This window comes from Antrostomus carolinensis, unplaced genomic scaffold, assembly GCF_000700745.2.
Source record: "Antrostomus carolinensis isolate BGI_N321 unplaced genomic scaffold, ASM70074v2 scaffold5229, whole genome shotgun sequence".
Classification (NCBI taxonomy): domain Eukaryota; kingdom Metazoa; phylum Chordata; class Aves; order Caprimulgiformes; family Caprimulgidae; genus Antrostomus; species Antrostomus carolinensis.
In genome coordinates, this window is record NW_010336373.1 from 152,643 (window position 1) to 171,421 (window position 18,779).

Below are 18,779 nucleotides of genomic sequence, written 5' to 3' on the forward strand. Positions count from 1 at the left end.
CGATATTAAGTCATTATTTTCTCAGAATGTTTCTTGACTTTCTGGTGAGTAAAAAGCTGCTGCTGGGGTAGCAATTCCAATGTTTCTAAAGATAAAAAGAAGAACTGGAGCTCTGCAAAGGCCATCAAAATCCAAACCCTGAAAACCTATTACTTAACATAGTTTATCATTTGTAGTTTTTGTAGAAAGCAGCTGGAGGCTCATCCTACAAGACATAGCATGCATACACACCAAAAAGACAGATGACACATCCGTTCAGGAGTGATGAGGGCCAGCAACTGGATAGAGACAAATGGTAGGAGCACACGGTTACCGCGGGTCGGCCGGGATCAATACGCCCCACGCAGACACACGCATGCAGCAGGAAGGCACACACAGACCATGACTACTTGCCTTTCCCCACTCTTCAGATCCTCAAGTCACAGGACAGTCTCATTTTAAAAAGACTATCTCCTTGTTCCCTTTCCTGAAATGCCAATTTCTTTCTTTCTTTAATTAATTCGTATTAATTAGTAAAATGTAAATTTAATTAATTTAATTAATTCATATTAAATAGTAAAATGTAAAGCTTTTAAAGTAGGAGATAAATTTACTTCTTCCTACAGGTCCCGATGTTGTTTTTGAACTGCTGGCTCAATTTAGGTTTATTTTACAATCTGTTTCTAGCCAATTCCAATTTCAGATGAAATCTTGGCTCAAATGAAGCAAAATTCCCTTTAATTTCAGTGGAATTGAGATTTTGATCCAGGTTCTCATCCACTAACACACAGATATGATGAGTTTAGACAGTAGCACAGCAGCCAAAAACACAGAACATGAGCTGGTGGACCCCAGGAATCTGGAATTTTATCCCATATGGAGTTTTGAGCATGGCAGATTTGCAGTATCGACTCCACTGGCACCAGTAAAATAAGAAAAACAGATGAAAGGAACACACTGTTCCGTGAATGCTGGAGTTAGCAAGGCCTGGTTTACCGCAGCTACGTCTCCTAGGTCCTGATGCCTCATACCTCAAACAACCTTCAAAGCTCTTGACCAGTTTTAGTCAAGGTGGCACCCACCAGCTAGCATGCACGTGACTCCAAGCCCATCTACAACCATACAGCCTTTTACAAATCCCATTGATAAGGGATGCAGGAGGAGACTGCAGTCCACTAGTAAGAATTTGAGGGGCAGGAGCTCTTGCTGGGGCAAGGCCACAGCAGGTATGAGGGGTGCTGGAGTCAGGCGAGCAGAGGACTGCCAAGCCGAAGGGCAGGCAAACAGCACAACCATGCAAATAAACTCATACACGCTTTGTTTCCTCAGGAAGTCAAGCTACTCCCAGTATCTCTAGGGTTTGGATATAATAAAAGCTTAACTGAGTGAACCACAAATCTGGTTAACTGCAACCTGGCAGTATTTATTTCAAATGAAAGGAAGAAAAATAAAATGGACAGTAAAGCTATGGAAAAGGTTGATCTGAGACAGAGAAATGTGGAGCATGATTAACCATAGCTTTCATCTGTATTGCAAGTAAAAAGACAAGCTGCTTCTCAAGTTTCTCGTGGAGACTAGCTGTATATCTTTTCTCATTATTTGGGTTCCAAAGCTTCAGATCAGATCTTTTTGAGAATTTTTTTAAAACACATTTTTGCAGATTTTCAAGCTACTAAGCAGTTACATTCTGCTCTGTAAAATGTATAAGATATTTATGCCTGGTTATACGAGCACTTTTTTTTTCTGCAAAAAGATCTCAAGAGGATGTGTCAAGAAATTGTTCACTTACTACTGACAAGATACTGGCCATCATGGAGGGAGCAAGCAATGGGAATCTAGCACTTAGGATGTCAAAGTGCCTGTATCCTGTTGTGGGCAAACTGGCTCAAATTTCAAGGCTTGCAACAGGTCGAGGCAACTCTGTTGGGCTATCATGGCTACTGCTTTTTCAGCAGTGGGAGCAGGCACACACTTGGCTTTACAATTAATGGTTATTTGCACTCTCTCAAGGGTTAGCAGGCTTGGTGTTGGGACTAGGTTCTTGCTGTGTTTGGAGCTGAGAACAAAACATGGTCCCTACTCCACTGTCTTACAGTCCCAGCTAAGACTTGGGACAGATGTCTCTGACTGAGACAATCAGACCAAGAAATAACAAGGCAAAATGTTTCTGGTCTGAATCTAGAATCAGCTGATCAGACAAAATCACACAAAATCAGCTGATACTGACATGAAGAGGCCACTCAAGCTAAGCTGATTTATATCATTAAGGAGCTGGATTATCCTATCAAGATCCTTCCTCCCAGCCATAGGAAACCATTCCATGTATCTTATGCAACACTTCTTTCTCCAAAATGAGTAAGCATTTTTTGAAGTATTCCGTTTTTGTCTCCTGCCTGCACCTGCAAAGGAAGCACCAAAATATTTGCAGAAAAACCTCCTGATTTAATTCACTAAGAAGTGTTGAGATCCAACCCACAGAACATAGCCAAATCCTATGCTGCACAGTAACATTCCAGCCATGCCTGCAGACAGGAAAACAGAAGTTAAGAAGCATCAGGACACTATGGGGAGGCCATAAAAATATTAGATGGGGAGCGGCAGGAAGTTCCTTGGTAACCTATGAAACACCAGGTGCAGCTTCCTGCAATTTATGAGTTTGGGATAAACAAACCAGCACAGAAAAGCTAGAAAGACTGCCACCAATACTACTGTGTGCCTGAAATTCTGGAATTATTTTGCCGGTAGGAAATTATGGTCCATGGTAACAACAGAAGAGGGCTAGCAAGATTTACCGTGCTTCAGTTCCCCAAGATGATTCCCTGCTCTCTCAGCTTATTTTCCCCATCAAACTGATCTGCTGTCACTTCCTTCTAAGCACGCTGGTCCTGCCTCTCCCAGTCCCTGTAGTAATCTGAATTTTTCTCCTCCCTCCAATCTTTTTTTCTTCTCCCCCACTGCTCCCAGTAAAATGATCTTTTTTCTTCCTCCCAGAAAATCCATGCTCCCATGTTATCTCATTATTCTTTGCAACAGCATGCCAAATTCACTGTCATTTTCTCACTGGGGCTATGTCCTGAAAAAGACAAAGTGGTCTGTGCTCGTTCTTACCTACTGCAGACTCTCTGGAATTGAAACTGGTATAGTGTTAGCTCTCAGAAAGATCCCTCTGAATTCTGGGCTCTGCGCCCACGAAGCGGGGAAGCAAACATCTCTTCAAGAATGGCATCTGACTCCAACATCGTTAGTGTCTGGCTAGCAAAGGAAAAATAGCTTCAGCTCTCTTCAAACCGCTCTGCTTCCAGTGCTGGCTGAAGGGGTGGGAAGGAAAGTCAGACATCCCAGGGGAGGATCGGCTCCCATCATGGCTCTGCTGAGCTCAAAACCAGCCCAGCGACCTGCCACAGGCAACTGACAGCCACCAACCCTGTATTCTGGCAGGGAATAAACTCCAGTGCAGAATGAGAGAAAGGGGTCTGGAAAGACTAAAAGGATGCCTGGCACCGCATGGACTGCTCACCCCGGGCTCCCCTCTACAGCCAGTGGAAAGAAGCTGACATTTCCACTGGTCAATTAATCTCATTAATTTTGGGCAGATACTTTCGGATGAGCTAGACTGTCTGAGAAGAGCCTGCTTCTCCTCACTAATGACAAAGAGAGTCCAAGGTGACCCACCCCAGTGGCAACATCTACATCTGGTCAAATGAACCCCACTCTGGCTCACTGGTTCAGGTCCCAGGCTGGTGCCCAACAGAAGTTATCTCCACCTGATCTCTAACTTCAGGCTCTTATAAATCACACTCATGTGCTCTGCTCCAGTTCTGCTCAGAAACCCTTCTCACAGCTCCAAAGTCCATTGCTGTTCTCGGCAACGGGGGCAAGGGCTGAGTGGATGGTGGACACCACCTTCCCTCCTCAGCCCCAGACCCAGCTCCCACTGAGGGGCTCACTGGCAGAGCAGCACAGACACAGGGGATGTCTGGCTGGCTTCAGCTGCCCTCCTGGGTTAAGGATTTCTCCCTGCAGTGTTTTAACAGTCACCTGCACAAAGTCCTTTAATTTCCGGGGAGTGGACAGAGAAGGAGCACAGCTAATCTACCACATGGAGTTAATAATACATTTTCTATGGTTAAATCCCAGCAACAACAAATACGTCTTTATACCACTTTGAAACAATGAACGGTCAGTCTGAATCTTTGCAAGCAAGGAGCTGCACAAAGGCAATGCATAATGGAGAAAGGCTACACCCCACAGTTCTTTTCACACACTAATGCCTATCAGCTTGAAAGAAAACTGTAGGACTTGGCCTTTAGCTGCTATACATTTGCCTTGGAGTTTGTGATTAGGGCTGGGCAGTAAACAACAATTCCTCTTTGTGAAAATTTGCTGCTGATGTTTCCAAATTTGGTTTTGTTTTGCCAAAACGACAAAATCCTTTTGATTTTCTTTTCCATGAAATAAACATTAAAACAAGGGAGAGCCCACGTCCTTTGAACAGCCAGTAACTGGGAATCACAAGGAATGTCAGTGAGCCTGCAGGACTCCCAGGCTGGGAGCAAAAATGCGAGCGTGAGTTCTCCACACCTCAGCTGAAGGCTCTAGCTTTTAGATAGGCTGTGGCAACGCTATACCTTTTTCTCTTCCCAATTTTGACCAGAAAAAGCATCTCAGATGCTGTAAAGCCTTCCTGGTTAAAGTTTAATCAAAGCCAAAACCAGTGAAATGTTTTAGTTTCACTGAAAAGTTCCCAATCATCTCCATTTATAATGATGCATTGTTGACAGCAAATACAGCAACCATCTGCTTGCTCTTCCTTGAAAGATTTATTCCCGTAGCCTGACTGGGACAGGTTGAAGCCTTTACTGGTGAAACTTTTAAACCCCATGCCTGCTAACATCTCTGTGCTTGTAACCCTGATGAGACAAGTAAGGACCACAGGGATCTCTCCACTGCTATTTGAGGCTCCACTCCCTGAGAAGGGCCTGAAGATACAGCCCTAAAAGAACAAGAATCCAAGGTAATGCTGGGAAAGGGGCAGCCACCGCATCCCCATTACGATTAATTCTCCTGGAACAAGTTAGTCAACATACTGGAACAAACAATTAAACATCTAATTTATAAACACCTAGAGGATAATAATACAATAAAGGAAAAAACAAGTAACATACTTTTGGCAAGCACATACTATGCCACCTAAGCCTCACTGCCTTTTTTGGGGACAATATCTGGCATAGCAGGTAATGTGGCAGCAGTATGCGTGATGATGTGATATATCTTGACTTCAGGAAGCCCGACAGTCTCTTGGACAAGCTAAGAGAACACGATGGATGTTAAATCACCGTCAGGATGCTTCAAAGAGCAGCAATCAATGGATTGCTGTCCGGTGGGGATGGAGGTTTCAGTGGGTCCGTGTTTGTGCCCTGATCTCTTCAATACTTTAATTAACACCTTCATGATGGAAAAGAAAGAAGGCACCTGCCTTTTGTTGATGACATCAAGTTGAAGCGCAATTGCAAGTGCTTTGGAGACCAGCATCATAAGTAAACTGAAGAAGTGGTCTCCATGGAGAAACCAACCAGATGGCATCCAACAACGAGCACAAAGCGCTGTGCTCCGGAAGAGGGGAAAAACAATTAATGCTCCAACACAGAAGTGGGGAATGAGCTGCAGACAATTCTGCAAATCAGTAACAGAGGGTTTAGAGAGCAGCAGAGACTAAATAAGTGAAAGCAGTGAGGCACCTTTATAAAAAAAAGGTAAATCTCATCTCATTCTGGGGTTAGGGAAGTGAAGCATGATATGCAAAACATGGCTGGTACTTTTATCTGCTCAACAGAGTTCTAAATTGGAACTCCTGCTTTGGTTTTAGACAGTACACTTAAAGAAACACGTAGACAAATAGACAGCAGTGAAATACGTATGACATAAGGGCTGGAAAATACGACACACGAGAAGTAGTGAGCCTGTTAAGCTGAACCAGAGAGGTCTGAGACACGGGGATCAATCGGCTTCTAGCAGGTAAAAGGTAGTTTTGAGGAAGAGAAGGAGAAATTACCACCATGTGTCCTGGAAGGACCAGAAATAATTGGCAGCAAAATCCATTTGGATCACATATTAACAAAAGCTTTCCAAGTGCAAGGAGAGTGAAATAAAGTCCATGCACTGGCTACTGCAGGCACAGAGTGTCTTCAAGAAATATACGTTAGGGGCAGGCATTGTATAGCTGATCTTATCTTAATGCATGGGGAAGGACCAGACCACCTCCTGTGAATCCTTCCCTCTCTTTGCTCCTCTGATCAGACCCCAACAGAAACATCTGGAGTAGCAAATGGAAAGAGTTGCTAGCAGCCATGACATCCCAGTTGAGCCAGCACAAAATGCTTTGACTGAGGTGGTGGTTCGGAGCAGTCTCTTCATGCATTAACCCCAGTGCAGAGAGCCCTGTACCAGCATCTGGTAGCAACCGAGTTGAGCAGAGACAGCTTTCTCCAGTTCAACCCACCCTGCAAGCAGTGCTGGCCACCTGGGCCAGAAAGACAGCAGAGATGGCCACAGTGATACTGATGAATATTTTGGCAGTGAATGCCTACTTCTGACAGCAGAGTTCCTTTGAGTTTGAAACATATTTATGACGAAAACTTTTTCTACTTTTAGCTGTCTTATCAAGTTGTCAATATTTTTCCTTAAGTATTGTTTCATTACCCAACTTTTAGACCTCTGCAATATGCCCCAGCTGAGAGCGATCCCATCAGTGGACATAGACACTTAAGCCGGAGAGGAAAGGAGCGGACCGAGTAGGCTGTCTATGCACAGACTGGTGCCGGCTGACAAGACAGAACTGTCTCTTCCCTTGGAAAAACTAAAGGGCACACGTATTACAGAGGTGATGTCCCTCTTTCTGTATATACTCCTGCAGCTCTGGCCAGCAGAGTTCACCAAGCAGAGCTCAAAGCTGATTTTCTCAAGGGAGGAAAGGACCTGCTCCTAGAACGCAACTCCATTAGTCTGCAGTGATCTAAATGCAATGAATCCTTAGGATACCCCAAAGCCCATCTATTTCAGCTGGCACTGTAGACATGGAAATGGTCTTCTCTATTTAATAAGGGCTCCAGCACCACTCCAGTACCTGCCTACCTGTTAGTCTCTGCTATATCTGTCCTCTTTGTTTCTAGGGGGGACAGGGGCTGGGTTTTCACAGTGGCATCACCAATGTGCACAAAACCAGCAAGGCACTCTCTGCCCCTGGATTGTTTCAGTTCCTCTGGGCTTGTTTGAAGGGAATCACTGACCATCATTCCAAAAATCCTCCTGCCAGGTTACCACATGGAACAGTTGACCACCCTGTTATTTAATTTTTCAAGAACTGTTTGGTTGGTTTTGGGCTGTTTTTTTTTTACATTTGAGATGCCCAGAGTTTCACATAGCCTATGTTTTTAAATTTATGAACACAAAACAAAGAGAAGTAAACAAACTACATTAAATAAATAAAACTAAAATGCTTAGCAGGACTCAATATCCAAACTCCTTTCGTTTGTACTACCAGCAGACCATTTTTCAGGCAGACAACCTGCAAATCTAAGAATAATAATAATCAATATGAGAAAATGATACTCAGAGAGGAAAGGGATATTTTCTAACATATACTATTTTATAATATAAACTAATAATGAATTAGTTTTATTAGTTAAGCTTATTTAAAATGAATTATTTATTACTTTTCAACTGATAAAAACACGGTTTAAAATTATGAGTGTAACTCTTCCAAATTGTAAAGGATTTTGTATTTATACCTTGCTTGGGTTTTTTTCACCAGACGAAATTTAGTTTTAGAAAAAATGAAAGCTCTGAGTTTCACCTAATTACAAGATTACGGGATCTGAAGCTTTAAAAGTAAGCACAATATCGCAATGGGTGTTTTGCTAAATCTGCGGCAGGCGTTAAACAAAGATTATCCACAGATAGCTTGTTTACAGGCATCCAGAGTTTAGGTGCCAAAACCTGAATTTTCTCACCCTCAGAAAGGTGATAGTAGTCCAGAGCTGGACATCTGCATATTTAGGTGAAAGCTGGGCTAGAGAACTCAATTTTGCTGCTTACGCCCATATCTAATAGGCACAAATAAAATTAATAATACATGTGCGTGACTCAAACTCATTTGTACTTATATTTTTCCTGACAGGTAAATGAAAATTGTATGCTGTGAGATTTTACCAGCAACACACCACCTAGAGCTGGTTAGCTACACGGCAGCGTAGCGAGCAGTGAGGCAGGGTACACCTCCAGGGCTGGAGAGTGCCTTCACGCCGGGCACACTCCAGCAAACACTCAGACAAGGCGGGAGAGCTGCCCTGCCTGCTGGCTCCTGCCACTCTTCACACTGCTGGGGGAGGATTTTGCACAAAAAACCAAACCAGGAGCCTTTTGTCTCACTACACCTGCCTGTAAAGCGTCACCTCTGACCATACGTACAGACTTCACCTTGCAGATAAACACTCGGTATGCGAGTTAGCTCCCAGCTTCCCAGTAATACCAGCAAGAGGAAGATGCACGCATTTATATCCAGAGTGCTTCAAACACTTGCTGAGGGAAAAAAAATATGCAGCCTTTTAGGTTACTAGACAAATCAGGAGAAATAACAAACTTCTGCCTGAATGATAATGGAGAAGCTGAACATACCTGTAATATGTATTGAACACATCCCTATGTACCTATCTATCTAAGCTGCTCTATAAATATTTTAGATAAATAGGCAGATAGACACAATGTCATGAAGATTAAAAGCAAAACAAACCAAAACTAGGTAAACTCACTTGTTTGGTATTCTGGTCTGGACAGGATGGAACGTGTAAACTCCATCATGCCCTTCCCAGTAACTGGTAAACTCCTTAATGTGTTTACTCTCTGTTAAACCAGGAATGCAGGCAGACTGATAGGACAATGCTGGTTCAGATCGCCAAGTTTCCAGTTCCCTTATAACACACACAGGAGGAGGGTAGCTAAAAAAGGAGAGGGCAACATAAGGTACACAGCAGCTACCTTGGGTACCAGGTTTCACACATGCCTAGCGACAGCACAGCCTGCAAGCCAATGACCCAGCACAGAAAAACACCCAGGAAAATTAATTCCCCAGCCTTGCAAAGAGTTGACAACGGAAGGCCAAAAAACACAGCACAGTAGCTTGTTCATACAAGGAAAAAAAAAACCAACAAAACAACAAAACAAAACAAATGCCCAAACAAATCTGAGGAAGGATGAGGCAAAGAAACTAGAGGGCTGTCTGGGAAGAGATGAAGCAAGCACGACATTCTGACAAGTGTCATTATAAACAAATTCTTTCTTCTCAGTGCCAGAACAACCAGAGGCAGAAGCCAAGCTTGCATTATACTAGAATATGTCTCGGCATCATTGGTGTCCCCTGCTCCATCACTGCTCGTGAAAGGACAGACTCATAGCAACGCTGCGCCACAGTGGAAGTGGACAGTTCTGTTGGCTCCTGTCGCAAACGTAAGGGATACACAGGCTACTGACTCTGGGTTTCTCTAAGAAACATACAGATCTCTCCACCCACTGTGCCTTTTGCTCTTTGCTCTCTTCTCCGGCGTGTTGCTTACCTTGAACGATCAAGTAAACCTGGGCAGTCTTGGGGTGATGCTGTGTCTGCACTGAACACGTATAGGACCCTTCATCATAGACATCCACTTTCTGAATCCGCAGGCTGTATTCCAGGGGGTTTCTCTTCTCCAGCTCTACTCGAGGGTCCAGGGACCACTTGTCCTCTCCAGCAAAAATGATGCCGGAGCGGTTTAACCAGGCCACCTTAGAGCTTCTGTCTTCTACATAACACCTGCAGAGGATGAGAAAGGTGAGGGGCAGATTAAAAGTCCTCTCCATCATTTTGTTCCTTTCCCCTACCTCTGATCTGAAACTCCATAGCACACTCCTGCCTTGCCAGTGAATCACAGTATCTCCTCACCATTGCTGCCCTATGGCCATGTATTTCACAATGATTTTTGAAGGGTTTCAGGAACCTTTGGTTCATGAAATCATGGGATTTGGGGCAGCCATGCCTCCTGTTCTCTCTTCCTTTTGTCTGTTGCCTACACCTGCATCAAAAATTAGTTTGGAAGAACAGAAGAGATCCTGGTCACCAAATCCCTTCTAATGGTCGCCTGGTCACCAAATGCCCATGGGAAAGGTCAGGAGTTCTTCCCGTGCTTCTCCTTCACCTTCAAAAGTTAAATCTACAAGAGAGTTACATTCCCAGTCCTCTGCCAGCCTGGAGGGCAAAGGTTCAGGGCTCCAGCTTTGTCAGCTCAGGGCACAGCTGCTCCATCCCTCAGTTTCAGTAGCACAAGAGGAGGGAGCACAAGAGGAGGAAGTGTATCTCCCCTCTCCATCCCTGATAAAAATGGCTTTGTGGAAAGAGAGATTCACTCCTCAAACATCACCCTCCAAACACACAATTGTGCAGCAAGTGCAGATTTCAGGCTGAGAAGGAGAGGCTGCAGGGGTCTCACATGTCCTGCAAGCATTCCAGGTGAGACAGGAGAGGAGGGATGACAGCTAGGGGTGGCAGGCAGAGGAGCAGCAGCAGGACCAGCAACTGCCATAGCCCCAATTGCCAACCACTGCAAGGCAGAGGACAGGCTAACCCTGTTGCAACTGCATGATGAGCATTTTGTTCCCTGACACAGAATGGAGAAGGTGCTGCAAAGACAAATGCATTCTTGGTCAAGGCACCTGCTCTGTACCACTTCTCACCTCCAGAGGGTGGCTTGCACAGGAAGAGATGAGGAGATGCCAATGAGGAGGTATGCCCTGCTCGCTTTCAGCTGTGTCTCATTTCAGAGGTTCAGGGTTGAAGAATACATGGTGACATAACTCCCCTTTCAACCTGGCAGCCGTACCCACCAGGGCCAGGCTCAGACAGGCTGAGAGGTTTGCCCTGCAGCAGCTCACACCATGTTTGCTCTGTGGATAAATAGTGAAGCTCAGTCTCCAAAGCTGTTGCTCCTGTGCCTCTCAGAGCTCTGCACACAGCCTTCTGGCATCCACATAACCCAGCACTTCTCCCCACCACTATTCATGCATGTGTTGTATTTGAAAGAGAAAAAGAGAGAGGATAAAGATTATTGCTTCAAGATAAGACAAATATTTGACAGTAGGCTTTCATACAGCCTCTCAGCACAGGTCAGACATTTTCCAAGTTCCTCTATTTGAATGCATCTCATTCATCCTGCATTTCATTCATCATGGCCAGCACCTCTCACCCAGTCCCTTTTGGCACACCCCTAGATGCTTTCTGATTTCCGGGGTTACCTGTGGGCAGAAGGAAAGCCTGGCTGCGTGGGCAGGGATAGGAGGCACATCATGCTGCTGGCCAAGCTGGATGCAGCTCTGTCTGATCCAACAAACGCCTGCTTTAGAAAGCAGCCCAACAGACCCCGTCCAGCACCGTCACCATCCAGCCGAGGGACGGGAGTGAGGGTTTGCCCCAGGCCAGAGCCCACCCTCCTGGCCAGGCAGGCACCTGCCCTGAGGAGAGCTCTCAGCTCTGATCTGTGTTGTTTTTATAAAACTGCTCTTTGTAAAACACAAAGAGGCAGGACAAGCTATGATTTCTGATGTAGAAACCATCACCACTGTGACGTGGTGGTGCCCCAGTTCAGCTGGCCACCCAGGGCTCTAATCACCAGCAAGGAGAGCTGGAAGCAAGGACCTGGGGAGGCCACTGTGCCCCAGGGCGGGGAGCAGTGGCCTTGTAGGGACACCCAGACTGTCTCCAGAGCTGGCTGCCTTAGAGTCACCAGCCTTCTTACACACACATTTCTGCATAGAGTCATAAGGGCACCGACAATCAGGGGTTGGGTCTTTTCCAAAGGTGTTCCAAGTCCTTCTCTGCACATTTTGGATCTGTGAAAATCCCGAGGGGGATGGCAGTGAGAAGCAGAGCAGATTAACAGCTGAAGCTGAAGTCAGTGGGAGCTGAAGTTTCTCAGTCACCTCTGAAAATCCCCTGCACACCTATCAGTGCTGCCAGGCACCAGCAGATCCCACACACTGCACCAGCCCCACAGGGGGGCTTGTAGGACCTTCACCACAGCACTACGTGATAGAGCACAGCACCCCATGGCTCTGCCCCACGCCTTGGCATTACAGACCTCTGCTTGGAGGTAGCAAAGGTGCCCCTGTGATGTCTCTCGGGTCACTAACAGGTCAGTGGTGTGGTCAGAGCAAAGCCTCATCTTCTTGCTCCCAAGGGGACACTCAACCAAGGACCCTGCCTCCTCTCTGCCACAGAGAAAAATGTGTCACAACCTGTCCTACCCCTCCTGAGGTCAGCCCTAGGATGGTGGTCAATGGCTACAGTCAGACAACCTTGCAAGTGCTCCTGAAATGAGTTAGCAAGTGCTACGGAAATAAAGCGCTTGGAGAGAGAAAGAGACTTGGAGAGAGAAGGAGAAGGAAAGGAAGAAAACAGGAAGAGCACGTGAAATGGATTGGAGTCAGGATAGACGTGCCTCTCAAACCATCAGGTAAAATCAATGTATAAGTGTGGAAATTCCGAATCCTAGTGCACTCTGAACGTGCAACCACGTGGATGATGCATCTCAGTATGTCCATCTGCACACACGCACCCTCTTAGTCTGCCAGAGATGCCACCCAGCTGTATGGATCACACTTTAATAAGGATTTATGGTGATGATTTTCACAGTGTAATAAGTGCTAATTCAATACTAATAGAATATTAAATGGCACGTTAACTGACATTTTAACTGCAATGCAATAGGAGCATGGCATCAGCAAGATATCAAATTACTCTTATCGTTCACTAATAATCAATAATCAACTTCACAGAGACAGTCAAATGCTTTTCATTAGGCTTATTGAAAGCATTACCATCAGCATCAGTGAACGCTAATAAACGACTTGCGATCCATCCATTTTGCTTTTCCTTACGGTTTCAGGTTTAATTTCTTTGCATCTGCTGATGTGGCTAACAAGAGGACCAGCCAGTAGTGATGGTCATGCCTTGCATGACCACTGCAGGGATTCAGGAACTATTGATCTTAGCACCAATTCAAATCACAGACACAGAAGGACAAAAAAAATCTCACTGCCTTTGCCCTCTGGTAAGCAAACATAGTTTGGCACCCAAGGTTTTTTAGCAATGGCACCTTTTTTAGCTGCTACAGATGTGTTTTCAGTACACACACAGTGGCTAACAACCACATAACAACCAGCTAGGAGAGGATATCTGGAAAATGGATGTGGAGAAAGGAATGTGGGCCACCCTCGCACACCTCCCTTAGCCTTGGTGTCCGGATGTGCAAATGCCTCCTCAGCAGGGGCTGAGTGTGATGCAGGAGGGAGAAGAGGGAGGTGATGCTTTCACCACAGGAGAACGCTTTGGGCCCTTCAGCAGGAGCCATCGCCTCGAACGGGAGGGTGGGCTGCCCACCACGGTTCCTGGTCCCTGGATTTCAGGCCAGGAGGGGACATCTGGCAGCATGCAGGCAGGGGGAGGGCAGGAGCTGGGATCCGGAGCTGCTGCTCGTCCTCTCTCCTCCCACGCCTGCCGCCCTAACGCCTAGCGCTGGCCAAAGCAGCGCTCCTGCAAACCTGCCCTCATCTGGGTACGGGAGATGTCTTTTTTTTTTCCTCATCCTAAAAGCATTTGGGTTTATTCCTATTGACAGGCTGGAAAAGGAGTGAAGAAAAGGAGAGGGAGGCTCAGGCATCTGCACCTCCTCTCCTGGAGAAGAAGCAAGGCTGGAGGTATCGCCTCCTGCTCTGCCTTGCTCAGGTCTTGGTGCGTGACTCCTAACCCCAGCACCTTCTGCTCCTCCTCCCACCGAGGCACCACCGCGCAGTGCACTGATTTCCTCCCATGTTGCTGTAACACTTGTCACAGTTGATGTTGTGACTGTCACTCCAGTGGCTCTCAGCCCTAAGCTTTCCACCCTCCCTTCCCTCGGCGAACAGACGGGCACGCTGCTGAGAGGCGGCATTTGGTTGGAAAGCCCTAGCATGGAGCTCCCAGGGCTGGATGCACCACTGCCAGGGTGGTGGGGGCGGGGGGGGCTGAGGATGAGGAGGATGGACAAGAGCTGAGGGCTCACCAGAGCGCTCCCCGTTCTGCCTAAGAGAATGCAGCACAGCAGCTACAGAGATGGAGTGGGGTATTTTATTGCCTTCAGGGGGAGTCTTTTTGGGCTAAGTTCAATGGTGTTTGGACGGACTGGATGATATTTAGAGCCTACAATGATGAAGAGGCATGAAGGAAGCCCTGTAGGACCTGGTGAAGCTGCTGTTTAAACGATTACTTTAACATGGCAGGGATTTTACAGCATTATCGATGATGCATTAGGTCACCTTGAACCTGGGATAATTATTTGGGGTTTTTTTAATTGTTGTTGTAATTCCAAATACTTTTTTTTTTTTTTTTACAGCAAACCCAATCCCACAGTTCTCTGACAGAGCCTCACCAGTGAGAAGAGAAAAACTGCTAGGATTAATGAAATATGGCGTGTGGTTTCACTAGCAAGCCACAGCTCTTACCTCATTTGGGGGAAAAATAAATAAATAGTGTGGTTTTGGACTGCGTTTTCTTCTCTCTTTCTCCAAAGCACATTGTGGTGACAGCTTTGTGTCATAATTCCCACACTCCTCTTTAATCATCTTTTCTCTATTAACTCTTTGATCGCCTCTTCTGTAAGACAACATCTGTGCAGGCCAAAACTCAGCAGCCTGCTGTACACATAGTTAAGCACCTGAAACCCACCCCATAGCACTCGCTGAGGGACATGACCCCCTTTTACCAGAGAGGATGTCACAACCCACCCTGGATGAGATCTCCTGCCTTCTCCTCTGCTCTGTGATGAGCCTGCTCTCATCTTCTCACTTCACACACACTCCCAGGATCCAGCTAACAACTTCCCCCACTGCCCTCTACCCCCGGCAGCAAAATGGCAAAAGGGAAAAGAGAGAGGGATCAAACACGGCTTGTTCAGCACAAAGCAACGTCAGCTCCCGGCTGCCAGCTCTGAACGTGCAAGACAAATTCTCCGTTGTGTTGCAAAGTACGATCCTGGAAAGCTAATGTGATGGTTAAACACAATACTGCTCGCAGCCTTGTGAGGAAAGCTCAAGAGCAAGTCATGCTCGTGCTGTTTTGTCTTGTCTTCTCATGCACTTCAGCCCTTCCCTGTGTGCCATGCAAGGACTCGAACACAGTGATGGTCATCGGGGGGGTGCAGTAAGAACCCAGCTCCCTTGCTACACCCCAGCGGGGATGTGGGCAGCGAGGGTGAAGGACAGACCATGGGCATGTCAGTCCTGACCCTCCCAGGCAGGGTGCCCAGGGGAAGAGTCCAGCCAGGTCCTGCAAGTGCCAGACTCTGCCAGCATTTCAAGAGCAAGGCAGCGCTGCCGCTGCAGCTGCCAGCTCCCCTGCCCTGCTGCACAGTCCCCACCAGAGGAGTAACCTGGCAGAGCACACAGGAGCACACAGGCCAGAGGAATCACAGAATTGTTTTCATTGGAAAAGACCTTTAAGATCAAATCCAACTCAAAACCTAACACTGCCAAGTCCACCAGTAAACCATGTCTCTAAGCACTACATACACACATCTTTTAAATACCTCCAGGCATGGTGACCCAACCACTTCCCTGGGCAGCCTGTTCCAGTGTTTGATAAACCTTTTGGTGAATAAATTTTCCCTAATATCCAACCTAAACCTCCCCTGGTGCAACTCAAGGGCATTTCCTTTTGTCCTGTTGCTTGTTACTTGGGAGAAGAGACCGACCCCCACTTCTCTCCACCTCCTTTTCAGGCAGTTGTAGAGAGAGAGGTCTCCCCTCAGCCTCCTTTTCTCCAGGCTAAATAACCCCAGTTCCCTTGGCCGCTTCTCATAAGATATGTTCTCTAGACCCTTCAACAGCTTTGTTGTCCTTCTTTGGACCTGTTCCAGTACCTCAATGTCTTTTTTTGCAATGAGGGACCCAAAACTGAACACAGGGCTCAAGGTGCAGCCTCACCAGTGCCGAGTACAGGGGGACAATCACTGCTCTACTCCTGCTGCCCACACTACTGCTGACACAGGCCAGGATGCTGTTGGCCTTCTTGGCCACCTGTGCACACTGCTGGCTCAGCCAACTATCAACCAACACCCCCAGGTCCTTTTCCACCAGGCAGCTTTTCAGCTGCTCCTCCCCAAGTCTGTAACGTTGCATGGGGTCATTGTGACCCAAGTGCAGGACCCGGCACTTGGCCTTGTTGAACCTCATACAGCTGACCTCAACCCATTGATTCAGCCTGTCCTGATCCCTCTGTAGAGCCCTCCTATCCTCAAGCAGATCAACACTCCCACCCAGCTTGGTGTAATGTAGGAAGTATTGTCCCTGCGTGGTTGCCACTGCTCTGGATCAGGCTCTCCTCAGCAGGAGATGCTACGCAAGACAGCTACAGCAGAACATATTTTCATTGCTGGGAATGCAAGGGCCCCCTAAGTGGATGGCAGTGGGGCCTGCATCAACTGAGTGTGCGAAACCTCCTTCAGCCAAGCACCAAAAGCTCATTTTACCGAATTTGAATACACATGGGTGTGAGGTGTTGCTGAAACTTCTCCTTCTTCTCCCTGAATGTAGGAAGTATTGGCCCTGCGTGGTTGCCACTGCTCTGGATCAGGCTCTCCTCAGCAGGAGATGCTACGCAAGACAGCTACAGCAGAACATATTTTCATTGCTGGGAATGCAAGGGCCCCCTAAGTGGATGGCAGTGGGGCCTGCATCAACTGAGTGTGCGAAACCTCCTTCAGCCAAGCACCAAAAGCTCATTTTACCGAATTTGAATACACATGGGTGTGAGGTGTTGCTGAAACTTCTCCTTCTTCTCCCTGCTGCCACTGCTCCTCTCAAGGTCCAACTGCTGCTCCTCTCCCGTTGCGCCACGACCCACAGCAGAGTCACCCAGAATGAATGCTGTGCCGAAGCAGGGTGGATTCACAAAATGTGGCATAAATAGCTCCTGAGCCACCACTGCCAGCATGATATTGTCCCTGCAGGGGGGGTAGACTAGACGACCTTTAAAGATCCCTTCCAACCAAACCCATTCTATGATTCTATGATAACAAAGGCCCTTGGAGGGATTTAGAAAACTACTGCTTCAAGCCAGTCCTGCGCTGAAAAACTGGCAGGAGAGGGGAACTGCCGCATCTGTACAGCCCACGCTTTCTTTCAGCCATACTATGCTGTGACCTTGGTTGTCACATCTGTCTGCAGCTCCCTGGGTATCTCAGCACTCAGGTGACAATTTTGGGCCATCCTCCTGTTGAAGCAGTGCAGGGCTGATAAGATGCCTGCACTTCTGCTCATCCTCTTTAGTAAACTGCTACTTCGGGAGGGTGAGGCTAGGATGGGGATCCTGGGTCAGAGAGCCCTGCCCTCTGCCAGCACGGCCAGCTGTACCTTATCATCTTTTTCAGAGATGTACTTCACTCCCACTTAAGCCTATTGTGTTTGGCAAGGGGTATTCACCCCCTGCTTTATAGGGCAGGCTCTTCAAAGTCTTTCTGCTCTGCTGATTAGAAACTTTTTTCCTAATTCTAAGTCTAGATTTATTCATTGCTGGTCTATATCCATTCCCTCTCATGCCAACACCATCCTTTAGCTTAAATAGCTCTTCTCTCTCCCAGGTGCTTATCTTCCAGCATGTTCACAGAGAGCAATCATATTCCCTCTCAGCCTTCATTTTGCTGGGCTCAACAAGCCAAACTCTCCTAGTTTCTTCTTGTATGATAGACTCTCCATTGCCCTAAACATCCCAATAGCCCTTCTCAGCACCCGTTCCAGTCTGAATTCCTCTTTCGTGACCAGAATTCATACCCAGCTTTCTAGATGAGGACTCCCCTGTGCCTTGTACAGAAATGTTCCTATCTCACTCTCTCTCCCATCAACTCTTTTTAATGAAAGCAAGAAGAATTGCAACCAGTGAATATGACTATCAGTGCAGAACTGCTCATGTGCTGTGAGCATCCTTGTCTCTCAGTCCATGTGATACATGTGGAAAATGAAACCTCAAGGGAATCCACCAAAAATACAGCAGCCTAAAAAGACAGCTACCTGCATGGGCTCTCACTAGCAGACACACAGCTGGCCTCACATGGGTTTTCTCTCTTAAAATGACTATTTAAGAGTATAGGTTCCTGTTTGTAGAGAAAAAAAAAAAGAAATGAAGCCCAAAGTTATAGAAATTGTTATGCTAGTACTCTCCCAGGGTGGATATAACTATATCAGAATAAGAGAACTTATACTGGCATGATTTATTGCTAATCCCATCTTCTGGGGATCAGCATACCTGCATAAATAACTTCAGTCCACATCCATTCCAGCCCAGGTACCTTCTTAACAATATCAATACGAGCTGCTACGAACAAAGTTAACTCCATCCCAGCCACATCCCAGCACAGTTAAAAACTTCAAAATACAGAAAAAGCCTCAGATCAAAGCCTACCACCACAGTGACAGGTTTTCCTATATCCCACCAGACCTAGGAAGAACCCTCCATTTCTTGCCAGCATTGTCAGGAAGCCCTTAGATGGCTCTGTCCACTCCAAGGCATGTATCAGGAATGATTGTCTCCAGTTATGGGGCTCCTGCCAGAGGAGACCTGCTCCCCAGATGTGCACAGAGGGGCTGCTCTCTGGCTGATGCTTGTGGAAATGCCAAACACTCTGACAGCTTGCATCAGAGTCTTGCAGCAAGATCAGTTGGGAGGATGAGGAAAACAGACCCTGAGCTCC

General features: G+C 46.7%; 1 protein-coding gene across 1 annotated transcript in view; it reads right to left on the reverse strand.

Moving 5' to 3' along the window:
• LOC104530282 (limbic system associated membrane protein) overlaps positions 1-18,779 on the reverse strand; it is a gene marked incomplete at its 3' end in the record, with an annotated part of 300,699 nt that overhangs the window by 138,548 nt on the left and 143,372 nt on the right. The window contains exon 2 of the mRNA XM_010174824.1: positions 9,588-9,820. Within this exon, the coding sequence (XP_010173126.1) occupies positions 9,588-9,820 (233 nt within the window). The remainder of the gene's footprint in view (positions 1-9,587; positions 9,821-18,779) is intronic.